We start from the raw sequence: 25,556 nt of genomic DNA on the forward strand, positions 1-25,556 counted from the left end.
AGCTTGCTCAGCCCTCCCGTACCGGCTCTCGCGCGGCGCCCTGCTCCGATTGGCCGCGAGCTGGACGGCAGCGCGTGCCGGCCGACGTCAGCGCGGGGGACCTCCGCCATTGGGCGGCGGGGGGGCGTCACGTGGGGGCGGCGGCGCGTGGCGCGAAGGCGGAAGCGCCCGGCGGCTGGTGGCGGCGGAAGTGCCGCCATTTGGCGGCGGGGCGGGCGGCGGGAGGATGCCGGGGGCGCGGCGCTCGCTGGCGTCCCCCGTGGTGAGCGGCGTGCTCTGCCCCTGCGGCTCCCCGCGGGCCGCCGCCGCTGCTCCCGGGCCCGGTTCCGTGACCGACGGTGGCGGCGGCGGCGGCGGCTCCGGTTCCGGTGCCGGTCCCTGCGGGCGGGCGCTGTGCGAGGCCTCGGAGCAGGAGCGGCGGCTCCGCGCCCTGTTCCAGAAGCTGGACGTGAACCGCGACGGCGCGCTCTGCATCCACGACCTGGCCGTGGGCCTGGGCCGCCTCGGGCTGCACCGCACCGAGCTCGACCTGCTGGTGAGCGGGGCGGCGGGGGAACGGGGGCCGCTGGGGGGTACCGGGAGGAACGGGGGGGGCGGGGGCCGAGCCGCAGCTGCCTGCACCCCCCCGCGCCTGGCAGTGCCCGGTTTCTGCTCGCCAAACCCGTGTGAGCCCGCCGCAGGAGCCGAGCTGCTTCCCGGTGCTGCTAACCGCACGTGTGGGGCCCAGGGCTCGCTGCTGGCGGGGGGGCGCTGCCAGCCCAGCTCCCGAGGCTCTGAGCGGGGAATCTCCCCAGCCCTGCCGAGGCGGGTTTGGGAGGGGTGGGTGCAGCCAGGTCGCCGCGAAGTATCTCCCTCCCTTCCCTCCCAGCAGCCTGCCTGGCACCCCGAAGGCTCGCTGCCTGGCTTTTTTGCCCAAAACATCTTACACGCGCCCATTTCATGCGTCTAATTATCTTAAGAGGTGCAGGATCTAGACAGGAAGGCTGCTGGGTCTGTGCAATTCGCCCGTGAAGCGTGCAAAACGCACAGCGCGCCGACTGTGTGCCGAGCGCCGGGAGCTGTGACCTGCTGTGGTCACACCGCTCCGTGTGGTGCTGTGCACGGGAGTCCCGGCTCCAAGCTCCAGCGTTAGTAATGCTGCACCGTTTCATTGCAGTCAGTGCGATTTCGGTCCCTGTGAATCAGAGGAACGAGCTTGTCAGTGCACACGCGGCTTGTCCTTGCATCGTGTCCTGTATCGCGCGTGTAGGACTGTAAAACTGCTGCGTGTCCCGGGGTGACTCCAGGTAGATAAAGGGCTGCAGCCGAGCTGTGATCTCCAGGGCAATCAGTCCTGCAGGAGGGCTGCGGGGAGCTTCTGAGTCACGGAGTAGAAAACTCAAGTGACGGTTCCTGCTCCCTCCCTGCCCTGGGAGTGGCGACCCCGTTGGTTGCTCTGACCGTGTGCACCCACCCTTCCCAAACTTGCCGGCTCCCTTCTAACTCTGAATTCCCAACCTTTTAATGGTTAACATTGCTTTTTGGTTGCCACCCGCCTTGCTGCTGCAGAGCGCGATAACTCTTGGGGGACACGAGGATCCTGTGAGTGATTTACTTGTGCTGCTTCTAAAAATAACGTCAGCGCCATGGCGAATTGCTGTGGCGTGCGCTTCAGTGCTGAAACCTGATTACACCCCATAAATCACCTGTGCATGCCCTGTGAGGTGCTGACCTGCTGCCCCCTGTGGGGCTGAATCCCTGAGCTCTGGCAGGAGGCTCTCATCCCCAGAATGTTCTGTGCCTGTGTGCCGGTCTCGGTTTGCATTCCCTTCTCCTCCCGGGCATGTTACTCAGTCCAGCCTGACATTTTCCAGGCTGGGAGGATGCGCTACGAACCAAAATGCTCTTTTACTTTCTGGCAGAGAGTTTCTTTGCTTGCCACGCTGCAGGAACGGCAGAGAGGAAATGTTCTGCGGGGACTGGAACCGCTCCGCCCGAGGGGAGCGCTGCCTGGATGCCGGTGCTGCTGCTGAAGCCCTCACCTGTCGGGACTGCTCCTCGGCCCTTTGCTTCCTCTGCTTCCTCTCCTGCCCTGAAGGAAGTGGCTGGGTAGAGAAACGGAGCTCGTGGTAGTATTGCAGAGCACCCCCTGCAGCAGCTTAAAAGTTAGCTCCTGCTAGGGCAGGAACGCAGGGTTCAAACCTCTCTGTTCCAGTTAGACACATGAGAGCAGGCCTTGGAGAGCCGGCTGGAAAACTTCCACCCTGTGTTTTTTTTAGGAAAAGCTGCATAAACTTCCTGTTTCCCAGGGAGTTCTATTAATAAGTCATTCCTTTTCCTTCCCCAGCCGGAGCTAAGGATGACACTTTGACACGTGGGGTAACTAATGCCACGCCGCGGTCAGGAGAGGTGTGTAAGGGTCGAGATGAAAACCTCTGGCCGAGCGGATGTGGTGTTTGGAGACCGATCTGAGCACAAATCACACGGGCTCCTTGTGATCAGTAAATCACTTAGTGCCTCAGGTACCTCTTACTTTTCCTCCCGTGCAGGAGTACATTTGGTACGGGAGTTCCCTTCCAGTGCTCGAGGGACAGCTGGAGAAAACATCAGCCTTGTGATGCCAGCCGCGAGTGGCTGAGCTCTGCGTCAGCAGGCTAAAAGTTCTTGTGGCAGCAGTAACCGTTCTGGGCCGCAACTCGAAGAGCGAACGAGCGATATTTTGTCTCCCTCAGCCCCTGAGAGTTCTCACCCAGATAAAACCCTCGGTAGCGTTCTCAGAAAACTGCTGCCTTTTGTTCTAGGGGTGGCCTTCGGCGCCGGGGGAGAGGAGAAGTCGTACACAGATGTCCTTTGGGTGGAATTTGCTTATGTAAACGATGTTTTTTTTAAAGCCATGCTGTTATCTTTAAACCATTTGACGAATCCTGTGTGCCAAATCAGTGAGCCTTCCAGAGAAACGCTTGTTTGCGCTGGGTCCATGAAGCAACGCGCATACCTCGCTGTGCCTGAGCAGCAAGGGAGTAACCACGTGCAAACTGTTGTAGAGGCATTCCTCGTCTCCTATGTAAGCAATGCTTCGCTGCTGAGTTAAATCTGCTTCGGGAGTAGTTAATCTTTTTACTGCTCTCCGACTTCCCTCCTGAAAATATTTGTGTAGGTTTATGGAACTGAAAATATGTGCTTAATGGGAGCAAGGGTAGTGGAACCAGCACTGTGCTTCCTGCTCTGTATCTGGAGGTGGTGCGTTGCTAAAAATCGACAGCATTGATATCCTCCCTGAGGTACTTGTTTCTCCTGACCTCACCTGTGTGACTGTCTGCTGCTGCCAGGGTCTCGTCTTCCCGTAGGAAACCACCCCAGCTCCCGTTCTGCCCGAATCCTCCCGCTGCCTTTCATCGCCCTGTTCTCTGCCTGGTGTCTCCTCTTTGATCTCCGGGTGCTGTCCAAACTCCCCTGCAAATCCTGCTTTCACGTGTACTGAAGGGGCATAACTGTGCTGCCGCAGGGCTCTGCGGGGTTTGGGTCCCTTCAGGCTGCTCTGAAGGGCTGTGCCTTTCGGGGGTGGCTCCCGGGCTCCTCCAGCTGTCAGGGAATGAGCGCAGGGTCCCTGCTGTTGCTGCGACAGCCGCTCGGTTAGCTCTGGCCAGTTTCCATCTGTGATGGATGGACTGAGAAATGCTTTGTATTATTGCAATTTTGAAAAGATTGAATCTTATTTCTGATCAGTACTTTATCATCTCTCATGCCTTTATTTAATTTTTCTTCTAGACTCTTATTTCTGCAACTATTTTACTCTCCAACACTTGACTGCTCCATATTACGCTATGGGTAATGTCCTAAAACCCTCAGCAGCTGTACAGGGCGGAGGGAGCAGGGGCTCTTTCTGTGCAGGGCCTTCACCTGTTTCCCTTTGGCAGCACTCTGGAAGCAGATAACCCGACCTTTTATTGTGCTACAGAAGTCTGTGATTAGAAAAAAGAGCAAAACTGTTCGATAATCTAGGCTGGAATCTCTCCCCCGAGCTGTGTGCTCTCAGACCCAGCATCTTCATGGTCCGCGTGTCTCGGATCCTGCCGGGGCAGTTGGGAAGCTTGTGGCCAGGGCTCTGGAACTCATCGGTGGGGTTGAGCAACGCAAGGTCACAATCACACAAGTGAAGCCGTGTTAGAGGTTTGATGTTCCAGCTGGTAGCCTTCCTCCTGCTGGCAGCGACTTGCCCATCTCCTGGCTAAGCCCGGAGGACAGCTTTAGACTCCCTGAGCTGGTCCGAGAGCAGTTTCACCTTGTGTTAATAACACGTGAAGTAACTCCAGACGTTTGGGGATGATGTGCATTAAAACAGCAGCCAGAAATGGGTGTTTGCTGGGCCGTGGGGAGGGGGGACTGGTGGCTGTCCGTGTGCTGAAACGTGCTGTGTGAGGAGGGCCCTGCTCCCAGGCGCTTGGGAAACACGAACTGTAGGTCAATGATTTTGCTGCAGATAAACCCTCTGCATCTGCGCTCGGGGGATGAGTCAGCACGGACTCACCCGTGTAGGTGTTCTGAAGATGCAAACGAACCCTTGGCAATCCATCGCACGAGTCCCAGACAGCCGCCGCGGCGGGGAAATGCGGGGCTGCCGTGGGCACCGGGAGGCTTCCCCGCGCGGCGTCGCTGTTGGTGCCCCGTGACGGTGAGTGCCGGGGGGTGGAGGCTGCCTGGAGCGTCGCTGCCCCAGCCTGGTGGTGACACAGAGCCTCTGCTCGGACCTGGCCTCCTCTCGTCGGACGCCTTGCTGCGGTTAATTAACTTGGCACAAAACCGGCAGCGCACGTCCCTGCTCGCTGGGGTAGGTTGGAAGTGAGATTTAGGTGCAGATGTAGCCGAGAGGAGCTCGCTCTTGCCCAACCCCTGCTGTCGGTACGCAGGTGAGCTGCTCCCCGTCTGGCTGCGTACCACGGGGCCAGGCAGGCAGCTCCCCGGAGGCGCCCTCTGGGAGCGTTGCAGGACGGCTTTTTGCCCCGCAGCGCGGCGAGTCGGAGGAGCCCGGTGCCTCGCGGGGTTGTTTAGCCGAGCCCTTTCTCCAAGTTAAAGGGGATAAGGAAGGAGGACAGCGGCTGAGCCCCGCCAGGCGCGGATGTGGCTCTGAGCCCTCAGTTCTGAGCGCTGACATCGCCCAGCGAGCCCCGGTCCTGCCGAGAGGTGCTCTGCTCTCCCCGCGGGGCTGCACCCTGCGGACGCTGCTCGCTCCAAGCTGTAGTGGAGCCGAGTGCCTGCGGGGTCCCCGAGCCGAGTGCGGTGAAATGCTGGAGCCGGTGCGAAGCAGCTGGGTGCCTGAGCAGGGCTTGCGCTGGGGCTTTGGCCTTTCCCTGGGTGCTCTGCGCGGCGGTGTTTAATTACCAGGGCTGGGTTCCTTGGCGAGCAGCGTGAGAGAGATCCTCGTCCCGATCCGGGCCATTGCCTGTTAGTCAGCTCGGGAGGGGAATAAATGAAATTACCGAGATAAGGGCAGATAAACTAACCAAAAACTCGAGTGTACTTGGTGGTGGTTTTCTTTTCCTCAAAGAAACAGAAGTCAGTGACGAGTCTGGCTGAGCGCCGTGCAGCAGTGTGTTAACGAGGTGCCACGAGGACTGCAGGACTGCCCTCCTGTTTGTGAGCCCCCCAAAGCGGGGAGCGCTGCGGCTCCGTGCCCCTGGTGTGACACCGACGGTGCCGGCAGGAGGAGGCGGGGGCGGGAGCGCTGCTACAGGCAGGTCTGAAAGAAGGGCGGTGAATGAGGCTTTGTTCTTGGCCGTGTCCTAGGGCTATGTCAGTGCCTCCGAATGTGGGACACGGCACGGTGTAGTGATGCCCCGGAGTTTGTTTGGAGCATCGCTGTCAGGGGACACGTTGCTGCTGTGGGGTCTTCCCAGCAGCTGGAGGGGCTCGGAGCAGAGAGCTCCGCTCCGGGAGCGATTGCTGACACCGCTGGGCCCTGAGCTGCCCCGAGAGGCGCCGCCGCGTGGGGTGCGAGGCCCCGGAGGCGAGCAGGGGCTGGGTGACGTGGCCGTGGGGCCGTCACGGCTCAGCTGCTGCTTTCCTGCTGGCGCTGAGCTGCGGGGCTGTGCCCGCTGATCCGTCGGGCGCAGGGAGAGGCCAACTGTCCGCCTCCTGAGCGCCGAGGGCGCCCTTTTGGCCCTTCCCGTGGTGGGACGTGGCCGTGGCACAGCCCCGAGTTCCCCCGGCGTGTCTCGGTGTGCCGCTGGCACTGCGCTCGGCTCCAGCAGCTGGGACAGCCGCTTGTGCCCGGGTTCCTGTGAAGAGGCCTGCCTTTCTTCCTGCTGCTCGCTGAGCTCTGCCCTGCCACCCTGATACGTTAGCGGGGTTGGGCAGCACTGGGCAGCTTCGTTAGTTAAGCAGCGGTGGCCAAGACGTTCAGGTTCCTGCAGCGTGCTGCCAGAAGCGCCGTGCAGGGCTCCTTTCAGCTGTCTTTCCCCTTTTAAAGTACATAAAGTCTCATCTTTCACAAATTACATAGGGAAAGACGAGAGGTGGGCGCGAGAGCGGTGCCAGCAGCATTCCTCGGGTGTCCCTCGTGCAGCGGCGGCTGCTCGGGGGCGTCCCGGGGCTGCGTCACCACGGGGTCACGCCGGGACCCGGAGCAGGCGACCGCAGCGGCAGCTCCCCCTGCGCGGGAGGAGAGGTTTCGCCGCTCCCCTTCCCTCTGCCCAGCTCGCTTTTCACCCTCCCTCCCGCATTTTTTCGGCGTGAGCTAGCTGTCTGCTGACGAGGCTCGGGTTCCTGCTGGAAAAGGCTGCGCGCTCGCTCAGGAGTTGTGCAGAAGCCATCTTGGAGCAAGCAGAGGCTGGGACCCGGCTCCTGCCCGCTGCTGCCAGCCCAGCAAGGCCCAGGGCCTGCGGGAGACGCAGCAGGTACCGGGCGTGCAGGACGGGATCGGAGGGGCCGTGCAACACCTTGGGTTTGCTGCCTAAAAGCAGACCTCCCTTCGCCAGCCTGCACCACGAGGAAAATGCTGTTTTAATTAAGCGACCACGTCATCCTCTCGCTCTTTCCCTTCTCCTTCGTCTCCGTTGGGGTAGATGGCGTGGTTTTATCACCGCCTTCTCCTCCGTTACCCCGTGACCACACCTCGGTGGCGCAGGACAGCGGGGCCCCCAGGAGCCCTTCCCTCCTGACAGCCCCGGACTCGGTCCCTGCAAGCAGCTGGAGCCGCAAGCCCGACCCTGCCAAGGGGTTAGGTTGGGAAAGGAGCTTTGGTGCGGCCTCGGTGTGCGATTTCTAGAAAAAAACATGAATTTCTGTTCCTCTGCGTGCCAGCTCAGGCCGGACTTTCTGCATTTGTTGCATCTGTTGTGCGTGAGCGCTTGGCCTCCTGGCGGTGCGGTGATGCTGGTGTGCAGCTCCCCGGAGGAGAGCGGTTGCCTCGCCTCCGGCTGTAATCATCTCGCTGTTACTGGCTTCATTGTTCTGACCTAATAAAATTCCTCGCTTGGTAAAATAAATGCTTTTTTTTTTTCCCAAATATGATTAGAAAAGTCTGTTCTCCAGGAGCTGGGTGGGTTAGTGCGGCGGGAGAATTCCTCCGAGGTTTTCTGTAGCGAGGACAAAAGCCGAGGAAGAGTTGCCGAGTTCCTGCTTTAATTGCACCCCGAGCAAGTACTTTCTTGCACAGATGAGTATTTACTGTGCACGGGCGAAGGGAGATGGGGTCCCTGCCATGCACACACCCCAAACAGCTCATACAGCACGGAGGAACCGAGTGGCAGCACCCAGTAAGGTTAGCTGGCCTAACACGTCCTCGCACGGAGCTGCCCAGCGCCGTGACCGCTGGCACAAGCCCCAGTCCCGCTCGTGTGCCTTGCCCTCGATGTCCCCAGTCCCTCTGGGCGATGGAGCTGTGTGCCGCCTGCTGCAGGAGGCAGCTCCAGTGCCTGTCTCCTCCTGACCCCATCGGTGCCTGCAGCCAGCTGTTGTTCCCCCAGCGCTCTGCGCGTCCTGGCTGCGGGAGCGGGGTGGGCGCAGAGCTGATGGGGCTGCGGGAGCTGCCTGAAGCTCACGGCCACCAGAAGAGCTCCCGTTCGCTGCTGCTCCTGGAGCCGCAGCCTCGGGCTGCTAGAAGCGGATTTTGATGGACCGTGCCTGGTACAGAGAATCTGCTTTGCTCCTCCTTTGGCTCAGCAGTGTTAGAAATGTTAAAATACCACCTTAAAGCGCTGTGATTCGGGTCCTTTAGAAAGCAGTGTAACTTCTGTGCTGTAGTTGTGATGGCTGGCGCTGGCACAGCCATGGAGGCACAGCTCACCTGCCTCCTGCTCCTCGGCCTGCCCCTGACCCACATCCCTGCCACAGCGACTGCTCCTGCCCCGCAGGGCTGCCTCTCCGTCCCCTTTTTGGTTCTGCCTTTTTGTGCGTGTTGAGTTTTAAAGTTAAAACTGTTCTGTGCTGTATGTGGACCTGATGACTGAGCAGCGTTTTTGTCTTATTAAGTAACTGAAGTGTATTTGCAGAAGAATTCTTTGTAATGTGAATTCTTCTGCGTACTCGTCCCTTTTTCCATTACTCAGGTTGGTTAAAGGAATTCAGCAGTAGCAAGTCCCCTACAATGAGATGCTTTACATTCTTCCTCTCAAATGTATTTGCGGATGGGCTGCTTAAAACTTGTAGTTCTTCCAGGTTTTGGATCGTAGTTCTATATCTGATACCTGTAAAACAAAACTTTCCTACTGTTTGCCACCGGCGAAGGTTAAAAACTGGAAACAGAAGTGGGGTGCGTGGCGAGGAGCTCGCCGAGCTGCTGTTGGGAGCCTTGGCGATGGGACCCTCGGTGTGCTGTGTTATCGTGGTAAAGAAACAAGCTGTGCTCGTAGGGCAGAGCCGCACCGCTCCGGGAGGCGAGGCACGCGGTGCCCTCCTCCCGCAGGCACAGGAGGTGGGCAGAGATGCGGGGCTGCCCAGGAGCTCCCTGGTACCCCAGCGCAGACACGGCGTGTGCCCGGGGCGCTGGTGCTGCTCACGGGCGCTGTGGCGCAGCCCCACAGCAGGTCTGGGAGCCCCCGAGGGGGATGTTTCGTGCTCGGGGCCGTGCGGTGATGCGCGCGGGTGCTGTGTGCTGCTTGTGCTGCCTCCGCTCGGTGCCCCAGCTAACCCCTTGCTCGACGCCGCGCGTTGCGAGGCTCGTGCCGCAGAGCTCCGGCCCGTCTGCTCGGCGGCGCCGTGCCCGCGGCGTGTCAGAGCGTGCGGAGATAAGCAGCCGCACTGTGCCAGCGTGCCCCTGGAAGCCCGACGGCAGGAGCACAATGCAGCACCAAACAGCTCTCGTGGTGACGGATGGCACCGTAATAGACCGGGGAGAGAGAGAGAGAGGGAGCAGCTCGAGGTTAATTCAGCCGCGGCTCCGGAGAACCGCCTGCCGCCCGAACAAAGCCCCGCTGCCGAGCCCGAGGAGCGGGTACGTAAATGCCGTGCCCAGCCCCGCGCCTCCGAGCGGCCCCGGGGCCGCGGCCACCGCGCTCGCTGCCCTCCCTGCCCGCCGGGCGCGCTCCCCGCGGGTGCCCGCGCGCTCCCGGCCGCCTGCGCGCGCTGCCTGGCTCCGGGGCCCCGCGGCGCTGGGAGCGGCGATTGGCTGGGCGCTGCTGCAGTGGGGACGCAGCCCCGGTGCTCAGCCCCGCCGGTGGGATGCGCCGGGACGCGCCGCTTCCTTGGCGGCTCTGAGAAGCCTGAGCCTCTCCGAGAGGCTTTTTTTTGTTTGTTTTGTTTTGTTTTTTTTTTAAGCTCTCCTCCCGAGCGCGGCGTCTCGGCTTTTCTGTGCAAGCGTCCTCTGCAAAGCTCGGCGTCTCGGCTTCTCCGTGCCAGAGGTCTTGCGCTTTGTCTGTTGCCACCAGATTTGTGAGGCTCCTGTACAATGAGCTGCTTGTCAGGCCAGGCACGGCTGCGCTAGCAGCAATTTCAAAAGGCAGGAAGCGTCCGCAGGAGCCGGGCCGTAAGGAATCGGAGCCCGTGGAGCCGCTGCCTTGAACCTCCCTCCCGCTGGCCGCCGTGCCCGTTCCCGTCCTGGGGTGCTCGGCGGTGCGCTCAGCACCCTCGGCAGCGGGCAGCTGCGAGCGCGCGGGCTTTCCCTGCCGGGGACGCTCGCTGCGGAGGCGATGCTGCAGAGCCTTTGGCATTTTCTGTCTAGCTTCCTCCCCAGGGCCGTATGCCAAGGTCCTGCAGATGAAAAAGAGGATGAGGCCGGGAACACCAGCCCGCTCCCAGGCCCCGGGGAGAAAGGGCCAAAGATGTTGGGGAAGCCACAGGACAGAGGGACTGACCCCACTGAAAGGAGACCAACTATCCTACTGGTGGTTGGACCCGCAGAGCATTTTCCGAAGGTAACGGGATATCCAGGGGCCTGCAGAGGGGTGTGCCAGGCCGGCGGGGAGCAGGGGGAGTGTGCAGGGATGAGCTGTGTGCGCGCTTGGGGAGGGGGCGGCAGTGGTGAGCGGGTCCAATGCGTGTGCTCGATAGGAGGGAAACGGGGGGGACCAGGGGAACGGCTGCAAAGAGGCAATGTAACCTTTCGGATGCAATGTTCAAGGAAAAAAAATACTCTCTAAGGGAGTATGGGGGTCTGAAATCCTTGGAGGCTCGCAGGCAGCGTAACTCGGAGGGCAGGGGATGATAACGCGGGTTAGTGGCGAGCCCCTGCCCTGCCCTGGAGATGGGAGCGGGACCCAAAAGGCCCTGAAATCCTCGGGAGTCAGTCTGGTAATTTGGCAGCCCTCTGGAAGCTGCAAGGAACTAGCGTGTTCTGAGTAACCGAGTGCATTGGCTGGTGGCCCGGCCCGCAGCAGGCAGGGCTGTCCCCGGGGAGCGGGCAGCACGAGGAGGGGACCGAAATCTGCGGGGCCGGGAACTTCCCGGGGTGGGCGCGCGGGGGGCGGAGGATAAATGGCGAGGCTTTGTCTGGGGGGAGGCGAACAAAAGCGGCTTAGTTTCGTGCTGGCCCCGTAGTACGAGGCTGGCTGACGGCAGCTCTGGCTTATTTGCGAGGGGGAAGGGAGCGCTGCCCGTCTCCTGAGGGCGATGCGGCCGGCTCTTGCTTCGTGGGGTTTGTGGCCGGGGGTGCGACCCGGCGGAGCTGGGCACAAGCCCTGCGGGAGTCGGGGCTGGCCGTGATGCTGAGGGGAAGTGGTGGGTGACTGGCAGGATCCAGCTTGCTCGATAAGGAAACGGGGTTGCCGCTGTGAGTCTTCTCTCCGAAATGGGGACCGAGCAGGTTCGGGCTGTGGGGGGGCCGAGTACCTCCTGCTGGTGCTGTGAACGGCAGCAGGCAGGGGGGCGTCTCACGTCCCGCCGAGCAGCAGCCACTCCCTGCCTCAACCCGGCTGAAATATCTGCAGGGAGGAAGACTTCTGCCTTCGTCCCCGCCACCAGCAGCGAGCACTGTGCGTCTCCTCCAAAGCCAGAGGTGTGCGCGCCCTGAGGAGAAGAGGAGGACTCTTGTGCGCAGAGGTTGAGGAAGGACAGAGGCTTGGAACCAAAGGAGGTTGCGATGAAAACCTTGAAAGAGCAGGGCTGCAAATCTCCGGTACCTTCCGAGGGAACAATGGCCCCTCAGTCAGGGAGAGCCCATCTGTTCACACCTGCAGATGAGGCTTTCTCTGCAGCGGGGAGGGCGCTGACAGCGATCTCCTCTCGCCTCCGTGACCCTGAGAAGCTTTGCTTTATAGGAACCCTAAAATTGGCTAACGCAGGAATGCCTGGAGGATAAGGATGTGATAAAATGGAGTTACTGCAGCTTAGGAAGGAACTGCCCATCTGCTGCGAGGCTGTGGCTGTGTAATTTTAGCCTGTCCTCCCTGTCAAGTAAAATACCGAGCAAAGCTGTCCCCGGGAGGATTATGCAGATAGGTTTTACCTTGCAGTCCAACCGGCTAATGCTGCGCCCAGTCACCGTGGCTCAGCGGATGGACAGCAGCTTGTGAAGCCCGCTCGTATATCTGTGCCGTAATTACCCGTCTGCAGTAGAGGTGTTGTAAAAAGTCCAGTACGGCCTTAGGGGCAGGTTACAAATCACCGCGAGCAGCCGGTGTTACGGGAGGGGCAAAGAAAATGTGGGGGACACCTGGCTTCTGTTCTGTGCCGCTGCACGGCGGTGACCTTGGGGTAAGTCTCTTCACCGCGTGCCGCTTTGTTTCCTAAAGACGCCCGTAGCTGCTAAAAGCACACAGAACACCGTGCCTGACGCTTGGCTCCCTGTAAGGAATTTGCGTGTCCGTAAACGGCTGAAGGTGCTTCCTAGTCGTGGCTCCCCGATCCTCGCGGCGGTGTCAGCTCAGCTCCTTCACCGAAGGGAACGGCTTCGACGCAAGTCGTAGGAGAACGTAGGAGAAAACGCGGCCCGTAAACGCGGTGCGTTGGCTCCGGGGCGCGTGTGCGCAGGAGAGGCGCGACCTGCCCTCCGTGTCACCATCTGGACTTGTAACTTTGGAGCCGTGATGGAGCAGGTCACCTTTCCCGGCGGGCTCACCCTTGTGCCACGTACCGGCCGTCTGTCTGCCTGCCCCGTCCCTGTCCTGCCCCGGGCGCGGGCCTGGCTGAGCTCTGCGCCGTGCTGCGCGGGGTCCCTGCAATCATTAACTCCCCACTTCACACGCATTACGCTGTTTGTGATCTGCGAGGACTTTCTGTACTGTACGATTAATTATAAGCTAACTTCCAGAAATTAAAGCACCGAGTCAGCAGGACCTCCTGAAATCTCCGAGCAGCAGCTCTGGTGTGCTTGCCCAGAGAGCTGCCGTGCCTCCGAAGGAGGACGTTAGCTGTGTGGCTGTGACGCTCGCTGGCACTTGATATTTTTAGGGACTTTTTTTTTTAGCGAAGTAAATTTAAAATCGAACGGCGTACTCTCTGCTCCTTGTATGGCTACGTCTTCCCATCCTCTGGGAGGTACCTCCCGGAGCTGCTGGAGGAAGCTAGCGGGGAGGCAGATGCCTGGGAGACTACAAATGACTTGGAAAGGTTACCGCCGACACGGCGGGCTGTTGAACCGGTAACTCACAGTGTTTAAGCAAGAGCCAAATCCTGTGAATAAACTGGAAAATGGATTTGTGGGTTCCTTGATGAGAAGCAAAGCGAGTGTCTTGTAGAAGGAGCCCAGAGCCCTCCGCTGCCCCCTTCAGCGGGGTTGGCTGCCTGTATTTGTGGGGTGACAGCTGGTGGTGATGGCGAGGGGTGACTTGGAAGGGCTGGCTTGCCTTGCAGCTCTCAGCCCTGCCCTTGGCTCGACGGGCTGGGGACACAGCCCGTAAATGAGGGATGCACTGCCCAGAGCTCCCACGTCTCAAGCCCTGGGGCTGCACCCGCGCCCCAGGGGCTCCGTGAGCGTTTGGGGGCTGCGTGGTGGCAGTGGGCAGTGATCCCCTGCTCCTTGGGTGCAGGCAGCACGGATCCGGCAGCTCGGAGACCTGTGTGGCTGTTGGGTGCTTCCACATTTACCAGGATGTTTTTTAGGTGGAATCTAAGAACTCGTAAATGCTTTTTTTTAAATTCCCATCGTCATTATAACCAGAGTTGTTGGTATAAGCTTAGTTCGTAATCTGCCTCTCCTTCTTAGCTCGCTGTCCTGTAATTAACACCCTGCATAAATCAGCTTTCTTAGCCTCGTTACCTCTCTCCTTTCCTCTGACGTAGGTGGTAAGGCTTTCTTTCCTAAAATGTGCAGATTTTGCCTTTTGTTCTAGCTGCCAAGTGGAGATGGAGTTTATTAGGGAAATCTGCATCACGTTGGCATGGCAACTGAGCCGCCAAGCACCTAGAATAGGGATGCTCGGCGCCTCGGGGGAAGGCGTGCAGGGGATCTCGAGGCTTGGTGGGCAAATCTGAGTTCTGTCTGTCCATTTAGCGCCTGGGCCTGGGCCGGGGGGGAGCTGCCTGCCGTGGGCTGGCTGCTGAAGGCACCGAGTTTGGTCATCCCGTGCGTAAAGTCGGGGCGCTGCTCGCAGCGAGGCGCGGGGTGGGCAGGCTGGGCTGTGCGGTGGCGTGCGTGGGGTGAGCTGCTGCGGCTGATCCCTAAGAGGATCTGGAGGCCCTGAGAAGATCCTGTTTTCGCGCAGAGACGTCAGCAGGGAGCAGGTTAAGCCTGGTTAGGTAACGCCGTGCTGGGGCAGGTGAGGTGCTGGGAAGCCCTCGTGGGTCACGGCTCCCCGCGGCACCCCATTGCTGTGGGGCACGAGCTGTTAAGCTTCTTAGAAAAATAAAACAACAACAAACCTTGAAATAACCCCCAGATCAAATATTCCCAATGCATGCAATCGATGTGCTGCCCCGCAACCAGCTCACGACTGACCTTGGCTTGCTTTCTCCGAATCTAAAGAGCAAAACACCGCGGTGACGGCGCGAAGGCCCCTCGTGCATCAAGGTGTGAGGAGGGGAGCGCTGCCCGGACTTTGCCCTGGCCGGGAGGTCTGTTTGAGCAGAGCAAACACAAGGAAACGTCGCCGTGTCCACAGGCTGTTAGCAGCGAGCAGTCATCCCGCGGTGCCTCGAGCGCAGCCAGCACCCAGTGTCTGGGCAGCTGGTCACCGGCTGCATGCGTTTTGGGTCTTCGGCGTGACAGCTTCTCCATGGCAAATAGCGAGATATAATTATATTTGTATTTGTAACTCGTGTTTTACAGTGGTGCTGGCAGTCAGCAGCTCTGTAGCGAGCGGAGCCCTTAGCCTGCTGCACTTGGTCGGCGTTTTCACTGCGGGGCTGGGTGTTCTCCTGGGCACCTGACTGCAGGAAGCGCTCCGGAGCCTGTAATTACACCGGTGTTAATTGCTGCGTGTGCCGCGCTCCCTCTTCGGCCGGCCGTCTTCGGGATGAAAGCTCAGGAAGTCACTCACCAGGCGGTTAAATCGAGTGGCAGGAACTGGAAAATGTTGTTCTGCCCGGGCCACTTGTCGTTACGGAGCACAACCGACCGCGCGATCGGTCGGGGCCGGGGGAGGCGGGGAGGCCGGGCAGCTCGCAGCTGCCGGGGGAGCCGGGCTGGGAGCAGCTGGGGCTGCTGGAAGCCTGCCCGTGGTCTGGGAGGTTCGCTGGGCAAGCCTCGGGCATGCCCTTCATCGCTGCCTCCGTCAGGGGGCTGGTGTCCGGGGGTGCCTGCTCCAAGGTGTCTGGGGAAACCTCCCCGCCAAAGTCACCGCGCTCGGGCACAGCAGAGGAACCGCAGTAGCAGCGGGATTTCGAGGCTTTTGCTCAAGCTGGACATCCCAAATGGGACATGAAAGTGACACGTGGCTGGCACCCTGCTCCTGCTGGCTTTTAGAGGAAGAAATCTGGGAAGGGGATGTCAGTCCTGTTGGGTCGTGGTGGGAGAGGTGGTGAGGGAGCCCGGACCCCGCAGTGCTGGGGGCGCAGATCCCCAGCATGACAGAGCAGGGTCGGAAAGGGGCGATGGGGTGGTCGGAGCAGCAGGCGAGTGCCGCGGGTGTTGGCCGAAGCCGCCTGGGCGAGACGAGACAAGACACCCAGTAGGAGTTAACCGCGGTGAGCAGGAGTGATGCAAGGGCTCTGGGCGTACTGGGAGCGCACTGGGAGCGTACTGGGAGCCTGGTGCCGGCGGCGGAGCCTTCGTGGGAGGCTGCTGGCTCTGACGAGTGGGCCGGAGCTGCTACTGCTTCCCTTTTAAGTAGAAGGGCAGGGCTTGAGCAGCCAATCCCACCGGAGCCGGGGAGCTCATAGGCGCGTGTCATGGGACTCGCCGGCATTTCCTTCCCACCGCGCGCTGAAATTAGCTCGCGGGGCTCGCTCGCCTTCACTTCCCTTCCCGGTCCGTTGGAGCAGGGCAGCCGAGGCTCCGGCTCGGGACCATGCTCTGCCTCTGTCTGTACGTGCCGGTGCTGGGGCAGGAGCAGGCAGAGTTTGAGTACTTTGAGTCCAAGGGGCTGCCGGCAGAGCTCAAGTCCATCTTCCGCCTCAGCCTCTTCATCCCCTCGCAGGAGTTCTCCACCTACCGCCAGTGGAAGCAGGTACGGCCGCGGGTGAGTGCTGCCGGGGGGCTCGAACAGCCCCGGGTGGCTGCTCGGCGGGGGAGAAGTTCGTTAGGGCTCCGCTCTAACAGCGGGGCACGGCACGGCCACGTGTCCTGCCGAGGCAGGGGCGGCTGGAGCAGTGCGGGTGGGCTTCTGGGTTCTTGTGCTTTAAATCCGGTAGGAGCTCCGTGCTTCTGAGGCTGCTTAAACCAGTTGAGGTGACGCAATTTAAATAGCTTTTTTTTTTTTTTTCAAGCTGTGGATTCCTCTGCTGAAATTAAAGGCTTCACATCCTCTTCCTTTTCCTCCTCCGCGCGCTGCCGTGTCTGCCCGGTGTCCGTGAGCCCTGCCCGCCGCAGCGGGGGGAGCGGCCGCGTGCTGCTGAGCGGGGAGCTTGTGCAAGAGCGTTTCTCTCCCGGCTCCAGGCAGGTTCAGGGACTCTGCCAAGCGCTCTGCTCGGCTCCATCTCGCGGCCCCGTGCTTCCAGCTGGCTGCTGGTGGCGTTTTCACGCCGGGCTGTCGAGAGCCTGGGCAGCCGGCGGTGGAGCTGCAGAGCGGGGCAGGCTTTTTGGGCAGACACAAACCCGGCTCTCAGATGCGCGGGGTCCCGAGCGTGCTGCAGGGCCACGTGCTGTGTGGGTGGCAGCGAAACGCAGCCGGGGAGCGGGTCTGCCTGCCCCGATTGCTTCCCTGCTGGTAGAGCAAGGAGCTGCAGGCAGGTTTTTGGTGGCGTCTCCGGAGAAGATGCCGGAGCTCGGCATTCGGGGGCGAGTTGCGCAGTCACGTCTCTGCCCTGCCCCTGAATTATTCGCGGCTGCCAGCTGGCCGGGGTGACGCTCAGGGGGAAGCCCTGGTTCAGCTGTCGGGGGCCGGCTGCAGCATGTGAGAGGCGTTGGCCTATCTTTAGCCCGCGAGCTGGATGCGGAGCCGTGCCTGAACTTTACATCAGTCATATGATAAGTGGCAGGTTAGCGAGACTGGGCACGCCTCAAAGGTCAGCGCGGCTGGGACGGCACTTTCTTATTTAAAGCTCGTAAACGATTAGGGGTAATCCTCGTAGCGTTAGGGCCGGAATGACAGGGCACGCTGGGGCAAGAGGAAGGTAGAATTTTAATAGGGATGTGTTCAGGATTGAAATCACTTTAAAATAGCAGTGAAACAAAAACCTAAGGCTAATGGAGACCGGCGTCCAGAGGCTGGGGAAATATCACCAGAAGCTTAGGTTTCTCTGTTACCTCTGAAGCCTAAATATTGGACAAAATCTTGGCGAACAGAGGGCCGGCCTGGTGTTGGGTCGTGCTTTAGAGCCTCCTTAACAACCCACCTGCCGCTCGCATAAATGGTACAAGAATTACAAGCAAAATACAGGCGATGAAGTGGGCTGAATCACGCATCGTTTTGTGCTGCTCACTGACTCATGCTGAAAAGGGCTGTCAAAGGCAAGTGACTGAGCAAGAAGGGAAACGGGAACTCCCTGAGCCACATTCTTGCGGCCTGGAGATCACCTCTCCTGTCAACAAGAAGCCACGTGCCCCTAGATAGGACACTTCATCTGCTGTTGCCCCGTGCTGGAATGAGTTAATTCATCGTTCGCCTTGTCCTAGATGTCTGACACGATCTAATCTTGATTCTAGCTTTGTCCTACTAAGAACCTTTCCTCGTTCTTTATGCTTCTCAGGGAAACTTGTATAATTAAAGCACATAGCTCCGGGGTACTTAAACCAGTTCGGAGGGGTTTTTATCTTTGGCCGTGTCCACTAGAGCTGGACAGGCTCTTTCTGGTTGGAGTTGGTTCTTGCCAGAGGTAGCTTACTTCTCTAAGTATCGTCATTAGGCATGAAATTCCTTCTCCTGCTCGCTTTTTATTACTGAACTTTGGTGATTTTATGCAAATCTGGTTGCCACACACTTAATCCCTGCGGAAGCTCTTGAACTGTCATGCAGGGTGTTAATCAAGACGTAGGGCTGAGATGAGATACCTGATACTAGCAGAGTATCCCCAATAAAAGCATGAGGCATTTCGTTTGCGTAACTAACTTTGGAAGAGGGTTGCCTGGAAGCAGGTGACTTTTAGACACTTTGCTCAGATTTCTTTGAGCAAATTCTTAATTCTGTCAGCTGCTTTCTGGGGGGGAAAAGCCAAAGTCATGTGGGAAATAATGTTTTGATATGGTGGTAGAAGGGGCAGATCTGAACAAACAAAGGAGCTGACAGTTTTTGGTTGTCTTCTGAACAGAAAATTGTGAAGGCTGGAGACAAGGACCTGGATGGACAGCTGGATTTTGAGGAATTTGTTCACTATCTCCAAGATCACGAGAAGAAACTGAGACTGGTCTTCAAGAGTTTGGATAAGAAGAACGATGGTAAGCACCTTTCTCTTGCCCACAAATAGACTGTTGTTTGCTTCAGCTGGTCTTACACGTACTTGAGCTCAGGGCCTTACCTTTGCAGGCCGTATCGATGCCCAGGAGATTGTACAGTCCCTTCGGGACCTGGGAGTCAAGATCTCTGAACAGCAGGCCGAGAAAATACTGAAGAGGTAAGGAGTCAGCTGGTTCTTCTGTCCTGCTGAACATGAAATCTTCATGCTGAGAGAAGGAAACCTATGTCTTTACCCTGTACATACTTTCTGGCGACGTCAGCTCCTCCCTTTTTGCCTATTACTTTTCTTTTTGATTTTTTTCAATGAATTAACACTTTAAATGCTGTAATGTGTTATGGGCAGTTACTGTTAGAACCTCTTTTCTTGCTGGCCTGTTGTGGGGAAGGGCTTGCACCTGAGCTGGTTTGCATTCCTGTCTGACTGTCCTGCTACCCTGAGCTTGTTGCTTTGGAGAGGGACTGTGCAGTTGCTCTTCAGAAATGCTGAGTGCGTTTTGCATGTGGCACTAACATGTTAACCACCACTTATCTGTGCTGTTTTTTTCCTCTTTCTTTCCTCTGCAACCTTCCCTCTGTCTGTTTGCCTGTGTGTCAGAATAAGGACGGGACACTTCTGGGGTCCTGTCACCTAGTAAGTATTTTCTTCCCTTCAGTTGGGAAACTAGTTGGACTTGCTTTTTGGTAGGAGGGGGTACAGCAACTTCCGTGGTTCAGTTAGAGGGGAAAGAGGGGAGAAAAAGGGAGACCGCTTCTATCTCTCTGCAGTGTTTGGTGAAGAGATTTCCTAGCTTTGTCTTGTGTCTCTTTGGAAGTCTTTCAGCAGTTGCTTTGCAAAGCTTTTTCTGGCATAGGCCTGAATAATCAAAGGGAAGGGGAGGAGGAGTTTGTCACCCAGTGGGAGTCTGTGCTCATCTAATGATAAATCTTTTTAGCATGGATAAAAATGGGACGATGACAATTGACTGGAACGAGTGGCGAGACTATCACCTGCTGCACCCAGTGGAGAACATTCCTGAAATCATCCTGTACTGGAAGCACTCCACGGTAAGAAATGCTTCTTCCACAGCAGGTCTTGGTCTTTCCCCAGGTTCTCAGTCAAAGCCATGAACCCCCAGGGGATGCTATCACAAGTCTCTATCATTTTCTTTATGGTTCAGTAGCTGCCTGGAAGCCAGTCGCTTCCTGTCCTGCCCTCTTATCTTGCCACCCATCATAGGCACTGTTTCTGGAGCCTCTGGCACAGGTGATACCTACTTTCTGCAAAAAGATGAGTGTGTTAACTTGGCTTCTACCTCTGAGAGCTTGTACCAGTGGCCAGCTCCTGCTAGTTCAGAACTCGTTAAGAGGAGAAACCGATGTGACAGGCAGCTGTCCTTCCTGGAGATATTTCAGTGTGTGTAAATAGCGTGTAACAAGATTAAACTGGCTGTGAGCTTTGAACGTTCCAGTGAGGCTCAGCTTTTTCCCTACGCAATTGCCTGCAGTTGATCATTTTGTTCCTTACCGTGATCCACAGTACCTTAATGCAGACAAACGTTTAGCAATTCCCAGCTCCCCAGACAGAAGTCTTCTGAATGTAAGGTGCCCTTTGACATGCTCTAGTGCTGGCAGTCCTGGTGGTCAGACACAACAGTTAATGGTTACAGATAAGCTGCTGACTTGGAGTGAGCAAATTCATTGCTTCAACACTTAGCACTGATAAAGAGCAATAAAACTTTGGCAAGATTGCCAGCTGGTAAAACGTTTCTCAACACCTTATGTTTTTGCAGATCTTTGATGTCGGAGAGAATTTGACAGTCCCTGATGAGTTCACAGTGGAAGAGAGGCAAACAGGGATGTGGTGGAGACATCTGGTTGCAGGTGGAGGCGCAGGTGCTGTGTCCAGAACCTGTACAGCTCCCTTGGACCGCTTGAAAGTGCTCATGCAGGTATGATGGAACAATCCCAGTTTGTTTGAATAGCCAGGCTGATTCCTCTAATATTCCTGCCAAAGTGATGCCTAGGAGATGATAACGATGTTCATGAACAGTACAGCACTCTGGCTGGGAGCAATCCTTTTGCTCCTGTATTAGCATTTTAGAAATCGTTTTGGGTTATTTGAATGATCAAAGTCATGTCAGCAAGTTATTCTTCACTGTCTAGAAACGACAGAAGATTTCATGAGGTAGATGTGAAAACTGTCAATAGTTGGAGAGCTCTGTAGTTTAGAGCACTGGAAGACTTGGATTTTGGTGAAACAAGTTCAAGCTGTTTTCCCACGGGAGTTGAAGTGGTTGTGGTGATCAGCAGGCAGAGCTGGTATTCTGTGCAAGTGTTAGGCGTTATAAAGACATTGCAAAAACCTGATTTTTAGCTTGCACCTCCTCCTGAGCCAGCTGAGAAGTCTGTTTGGTATAGCTGGCCCTGTTCTAGGTATGGGAGTTGTCTGTTTAACCCTTCCCCCCAATTCCAGAAGGAGATATTGATTAGATTCATTAGCTAACATTGGACTTTTCGAAAAGGAAGAGAAGCTTGCTTTTCTATTGTAGAAGTTATCTGGAAGGGATTAAAGCCTTGGCAAATCTCTGGGTAAATAAAAAAATGCCCTTTTGTCCCTGGATTACGGAAGAACGTAACGCTGTCGTAATCAGGCCTGGAACTAATCCAAGCTTGCTCTCTCCCAGGTTCATGCCTCCCGCAGCAACAACATGTGCATTATTGGCGGTTTTACCCAAATGATCCGAGAGGGTGGACCAAGGTCACTGTGGCGGGGGAATGGCATCAATGTGTTGAAGATTGCACCGGAATCTGCCATTAAGTTCATGGCCTATGAGCAGGTGAGTAAAGGAGCATGGAGGAGTCTGGCTGCAGAGGGGTCTGTGGAAGGACAGGATGAAAAAAGAGCAGCTGGGATAGTGAGTGATCCTCAATGCCTTTCTTTTTGGCTTCTGCAGATCAAGCGATTCATTGGCACTGACCAGGAAATGCTGAGGATTCACGAGCGGCTGTTAGCAGGCTCTCTGGCTGGGGCCATTGCGCAGAGCAGCATCTACCCGATGGAGGTGAGGCCATGGGGCTGCCGGCCCAGCCCATGAAGGGTGACGGCGAGGTGCCAAAACGAGAGCTTGTCGCGGAGCTGGTGTTCTGCCCTTATCTCTGAGAACTCCTTAGTTAAGCTGGTGCCAAGTAATACTGCTCACATGATGCCTGCTGTAGTCCTGAACATCCTGCTCTGGAGAATGATGTTGTCTGTGCTTTTTCTCCTGTTGATTCTCCTGTGAGTCTTCATGGCGTTTATTCTTGTCTTCTAGGTTTTGAAAACACGGATGGCTCTAAGAAAGACGGGACAATATTCAGGCATGTTGGATTGTGCCAAGAACATCCTTTCCAAGGAAGGAATGGCTGCCTTCTACAAAGGCTACATCCCCAACATGCTAGGAATCATTCCATACGCTGGTATTGACCTGGCAGTCTATGAGGTATGGAGCCTTTAACTCTTTTGTAGGGCTGTGCTGCTTGTTTAGCTGCTTGTTTGTCACTGTCAGACCTGTCAGCTACTACAGGAATTTAAATAACTTTTCAGGGCTTTCCTGATCAGCCTTAAGGGTACATTTTATTCAAAATGGCCTGAATGACAATCCACTACAATGATCCTCCTTTCATAGTTGGCATCATGCACGATCCCTTCTTTTTTGGAGAGAATTGCAGCAGAAAATTGAAGGAGGGTTTTTCCCAGGCCCCTATATTAGCAGTAGCTCAAAAAAAAAATAAATCTGAGAAGCCTGGTTGAAATTGCACACACCTCCCTGGGCCTTTATGCCAGATCTTTTATATAACTTGATACTCTTGATTGCCTCTTCACTGCTAACTTCTAGCTTGTTCCTTCCAGACACTAAAAAACGCCTGGTTGCAACGCTACGCTGTCAACAGTGCTGACCCTGGAGTCTTTGTTCTCTTGGCTTGTGGCACCATTTCTAGTACCTGTGGACAGCTTGCCAGTTACCCACTGGCTCTTGTGAGGACACGCATGCAGGCCCAAGGTGAGAACTTTGGGGAACTCTGTAGTAGTGTGTGAACTCCTGCCATGGTCTCTGGGCAGGGTAAAGGTCTGCTGGTGCAAACATTGCAAAAACAGCCTTAACTAGCCCGTGCAGCTGAGCAGCAGGCTATTTGCCATGCTGCAAGAGGACAGTGGACTTTGCGCTGCCCTTAGCACCTCGAGTCAAGCACCTCCAGGACAGAGCAGTTCTGTTTTGCTCACATTAGGAATTGGGGCTAAGGGCATCGGCAGAGCAATTTGGGAAAAAGGCTGTGATGTGCGGCACAGCCACGGGTTGCTGAGAAGTTTTGTGCTGTCCTCCTTAAAGCACCTTTGGTCTGTGAACATCCACAGGAAGCGCGTGATTCAGAACTGCTCTTTGAGACAGGTGTTATCTTAGTGTTTTAGTGACATAGGCTGCATTACTTACTGTGTCTTTTCATGTTGCAGCTTCTGTGGAGGGTGCTCCTGAAGTGACGATGCGGGGACTGTTCAAACACATTCTGAAGACAGAGGGAGCATTTGGTCTTTACCGGGGTCTGGCCCCAAACTTTATGAAGGTGATCCCGGCCGTAAGCATCAGCTACGTGGTGTATGAAAACTTGAAGATGACTCTGGGTGTGCAGTCACGGTGACCAGGAGATGCTGAGGACTTTGAACTCTGAAATCTTGGGGTGTAATCCCAAGACGTATAGCCATCTCTCATTCTGTGAATGTGTTGACACTAAGCTGACTAAGCAAAGCTGTGAAATCTCAGATAGTTTGTGAGTCAGTAAGGGGAGGGGAGCATCTGGTGTCCTTTGCCATCTTGCTACTCAGAGCTCTACGTAAACCATCAGGTGGTCCGTTTTGTTGGGCCTTTTGGGAGACCAGGAGCTGAACTCCTGGCACAATCTTAAGGCGTGAGTTGCTGAGGTCAAAGTAGCAAAGATTTGGGGAACAGTGTGCTTTCAGCATATGACATGTACAGAGCTGTTTGCCTGCAGATGAGCACCTTCTGACTTGCTGAAAGAGCTTCTTTTTCCATTCAGTTGTTTAACTTCCTACCTGTTGTTTAAATTTGTACAAACCTTGTGTAGGAGCTGCTGCCGCACCAGGCTTGTCATTATGTTTACATATATTCCTTTGGGTAGGAGACATTCATGTTCTGCTTCCAAGACTTGACATGAAATGTAACTTTGAACTATACTGGTTTTGAGGGCTGGTGGGCAGTGGTTTATCCGGTCAGGCTGAATGTTACTTAAGCCAGCCTGATGAAGGATTAGGATTATTTATTTTTGATAGGTTTAAGTGTGTCTCATAAATCCACTAACAAGATGCACTTACTAACAGAAGCAGCAGACTAGAGCCTGCATGCCTGTATCCTTTGCATGCCGGGATTGGCTTGTCTTATACTCAGCAGGGGCTTGGAAAGGGGAAGGCTAGAGAGTCCTAGGTGGACCGGCACCTTGATGCATGGCTTTAGTGAATAAATGACAATACTTCACAGCTCCTGTGCAGTTGTGCTCCCAGCACGACAAGAGAGCCCCTGTGCAGCATCGCATGGACCTCTGAATTCCATTCTGCCTGGTGCCAAGGGTAGCTGATGGACCTTTCCAAACCCAGTGCCTACGCTGCTATCTATCTCTTTAGACCTCTTTGTAGATTGATGTTCAGGTTTGCATTAGCGGGATGGAGTCCCCAAGCCAGAAGGGTCTGTTGTGGGAAGGGGTGTTAGGGAGAGGGGCTGGCTGTCACTGGGAGAGGTGAGCTTTCAGTCCCGAGGACGTGCTTGCTTTTCTTTCAAAGGGTGCTTTTCACAAGGCTAAGGGAAAGAGTTGGCTTTAAAATTTCTCTGCATTATGGGCTACTTTAGTTGATAGGATCTGGCTTCTGAGGCCTGGGAGATCCTCATCCAACTTTTTGTTCTGGGCAAGATGGACCAGCGTTGCATTCCACTGTTTTACTGCTTAAAGCATATTTATTTTGTATTTATTTGAACAGAGTTATGTCAGACTATTTTTATAGACTTGTTTAAATATTGTTACTGTGCTTGTATTTCTCCTGTTTTAAAAAGTTCTCTATTTGTTCTCTTACATCACACAGCTGAGTCGTGGGGAGGACACTAAAGTCACTAGCGTACCTTCCCTTTGGGGCTTGAGCTGCCTTTCCCCAGTTTGGGGTTGTTGCTGGAGGACCTCAGCCCAGAGAAATTCTGTAGCAGGATGCCATAGGAGAGAAGGGAGCTGGTGAGGAAGCAGGAATGAGGGGAGAGGGTGCACCGTGAGGCCCGCCTTATTTTGGAATTGCCTCTGTGCATGGCTGAAGGGGTTTTGGGTGGATGGCTGAAGTTGGGAAGTAGAAGGTTTGTGCATGTTGGGTGTCACAACAGCTAATTGAGAGCGATCTTGGGGAATCTTTAAGTAAAAGGGGAGGGGGGAGAAATCTCAGGGACTAAAGAAAACACAAGTTTCTAGAGAGATGGGAGGAAACTTGCCCTTGGACCCAAGCTGCTGCAGTTGTGCTTTGAGGCTGAATCAGCAGATCCTGCTGCTGGGCCACTGCTCTCTCTGTGCAAATGGACACTGGGGAGAAGTGCCTGAGAAGTCAGAAAAGGATTCGTTAGCACTCAGCAGCTGCTTTTCTGCTGACAGTTTTTGCTTTGTGGAGAGTCTTCCAGGTGAGGCTCTCTGCCTTGGCTATCCAGTGCTGTCAGTAGTTAGCCATGTGGGAATCTAAGCGGTCTGGATTAGTGATAAGATTTTTTCCCACCCCCCCTCCTTTTTTTTTTTTTTTGAGATCTATTGTAAATTTTGCAGTGGCTCCTTCCTACCAGTGTGGCCTAATGGAAATATGAATATCAGAATGCAAAAATCAATGCAAAATGACAACCATCTTTGTAGCTGTAACCACAAATTGTTATTATGCAAATCTAACTCGGATTCTTCATGTAGGGAACAGTCTGCTAATAAAGGTCTGTCAAAGAGATGCCATGTGTCTGTCTCTCTTTCTCGATATGGCTTATTGGTGCTGTCTGTGGCCAGACTTGGATGGCTTTTCCCAAGGATGGTGATGCTGGGAATGGTTTTCCCTACAAGGACCTGGGAGAACAGAATTCTTAAAGGGAAAAAAGAAAAAATGAGATCAAAAGTAACGGTGGATGTAAAGGCTCAGAAACACTTGGATATAGTTGGCTTAGCTCTGAGTGCTGCTGGACG

At 55.9% G+C, this 25,556-nt stretch overlaps 1 protein-coding gene across 6 annotated transcripts; it reads left to right on the forward strand.

The window, feature by feature from the left end:
- Window positions 1-137: 137 nt before the first annotated feature.
- SLC25A25 (solute carrier family 25 member 25) lies at window positions 138-25,326 on the forward strand. Of its 6 annotated transcripts, none has more exons than XM_080562483.1 (11): window positions 2,620-9,409; window positions 10,136-10,328; window positions 18,196-18,322; window positions 18,411-18,498; window positions 19,274-19,385; window positions 20,111-20,269; window positions 21,005-21,157; window positions 21,275-21,382; window positions 21,632-21,799; window positions 22,210-22,360; window positions 22,810-25,326. In XM_080562483.1, the coding sequence occupies exons 1-11, from the start codon at window positions 8,901-8,903 to the stop codon at window positions 22,992-22,994; spliced, it is 1,953 nt and encodes a 650-aa protein (XP_080418609.1). In that variant the 5' UTR covers window positions 2,620-8,900; the 3' UTR covers window positions 22,995-25,326. The 6 variants fall into 6 exon arrangements, 5 of the variants coding, with proteins under 5 accessions (XP_080418613.1, XP_080418609.1, XP_080418610.1 ...); XM_080562484.1 differs by having other exon boundaries at window positions 10,148-10,328; XM_080562487.1 differs by lacking the exons at window positions 2,620-9,409; window positions 10,136-10,328 and adding an exon at window positions 138-535.
- The last annotated feature ends 230 nt before the right edge of the window (window positions 25,327-25,556 follow it).

Source organism: Anser brachyrhynchus (assembly GCF_964034855.1).
Source record: "Anser brachyrhynchus genome assembly, chromosome: 19".
NCBI classification, from domain to species: Eukaryota; Metazoa; Chordata; class Aves; order Anseriformes; family Anatidae; genus Anser; species Anser brachyrhynchus.

What these genes read in the sequence shown, in the direction of transcription:
- SLC25A25 (XM_080562483.1), top strand. Translation starts at nt 8,901, where the DNA reads ATGCGGGGCTGCCCAGGAGCTCCCTGGTACCCCAGCGCAGACACGGCG. An exon ending in CCGCAGAGCATTTTCCGAAG is followed by an intron (nt 10,329 to 18,195) that starts GTAACGGGATAT and finishes TCTTCTGAACAG; the next exon opens with AAAATTGTGAAGGCTGGAGA. An exon ending in GACACGCATGCAGGCCCAAG is followed by an intron (nt 22,361 to 22,809) that starts GTGAGAACTTTG and finishes TTCATGTTGCAG; the next exon opens with CTTCTGTGGAGGGTGCTCCT.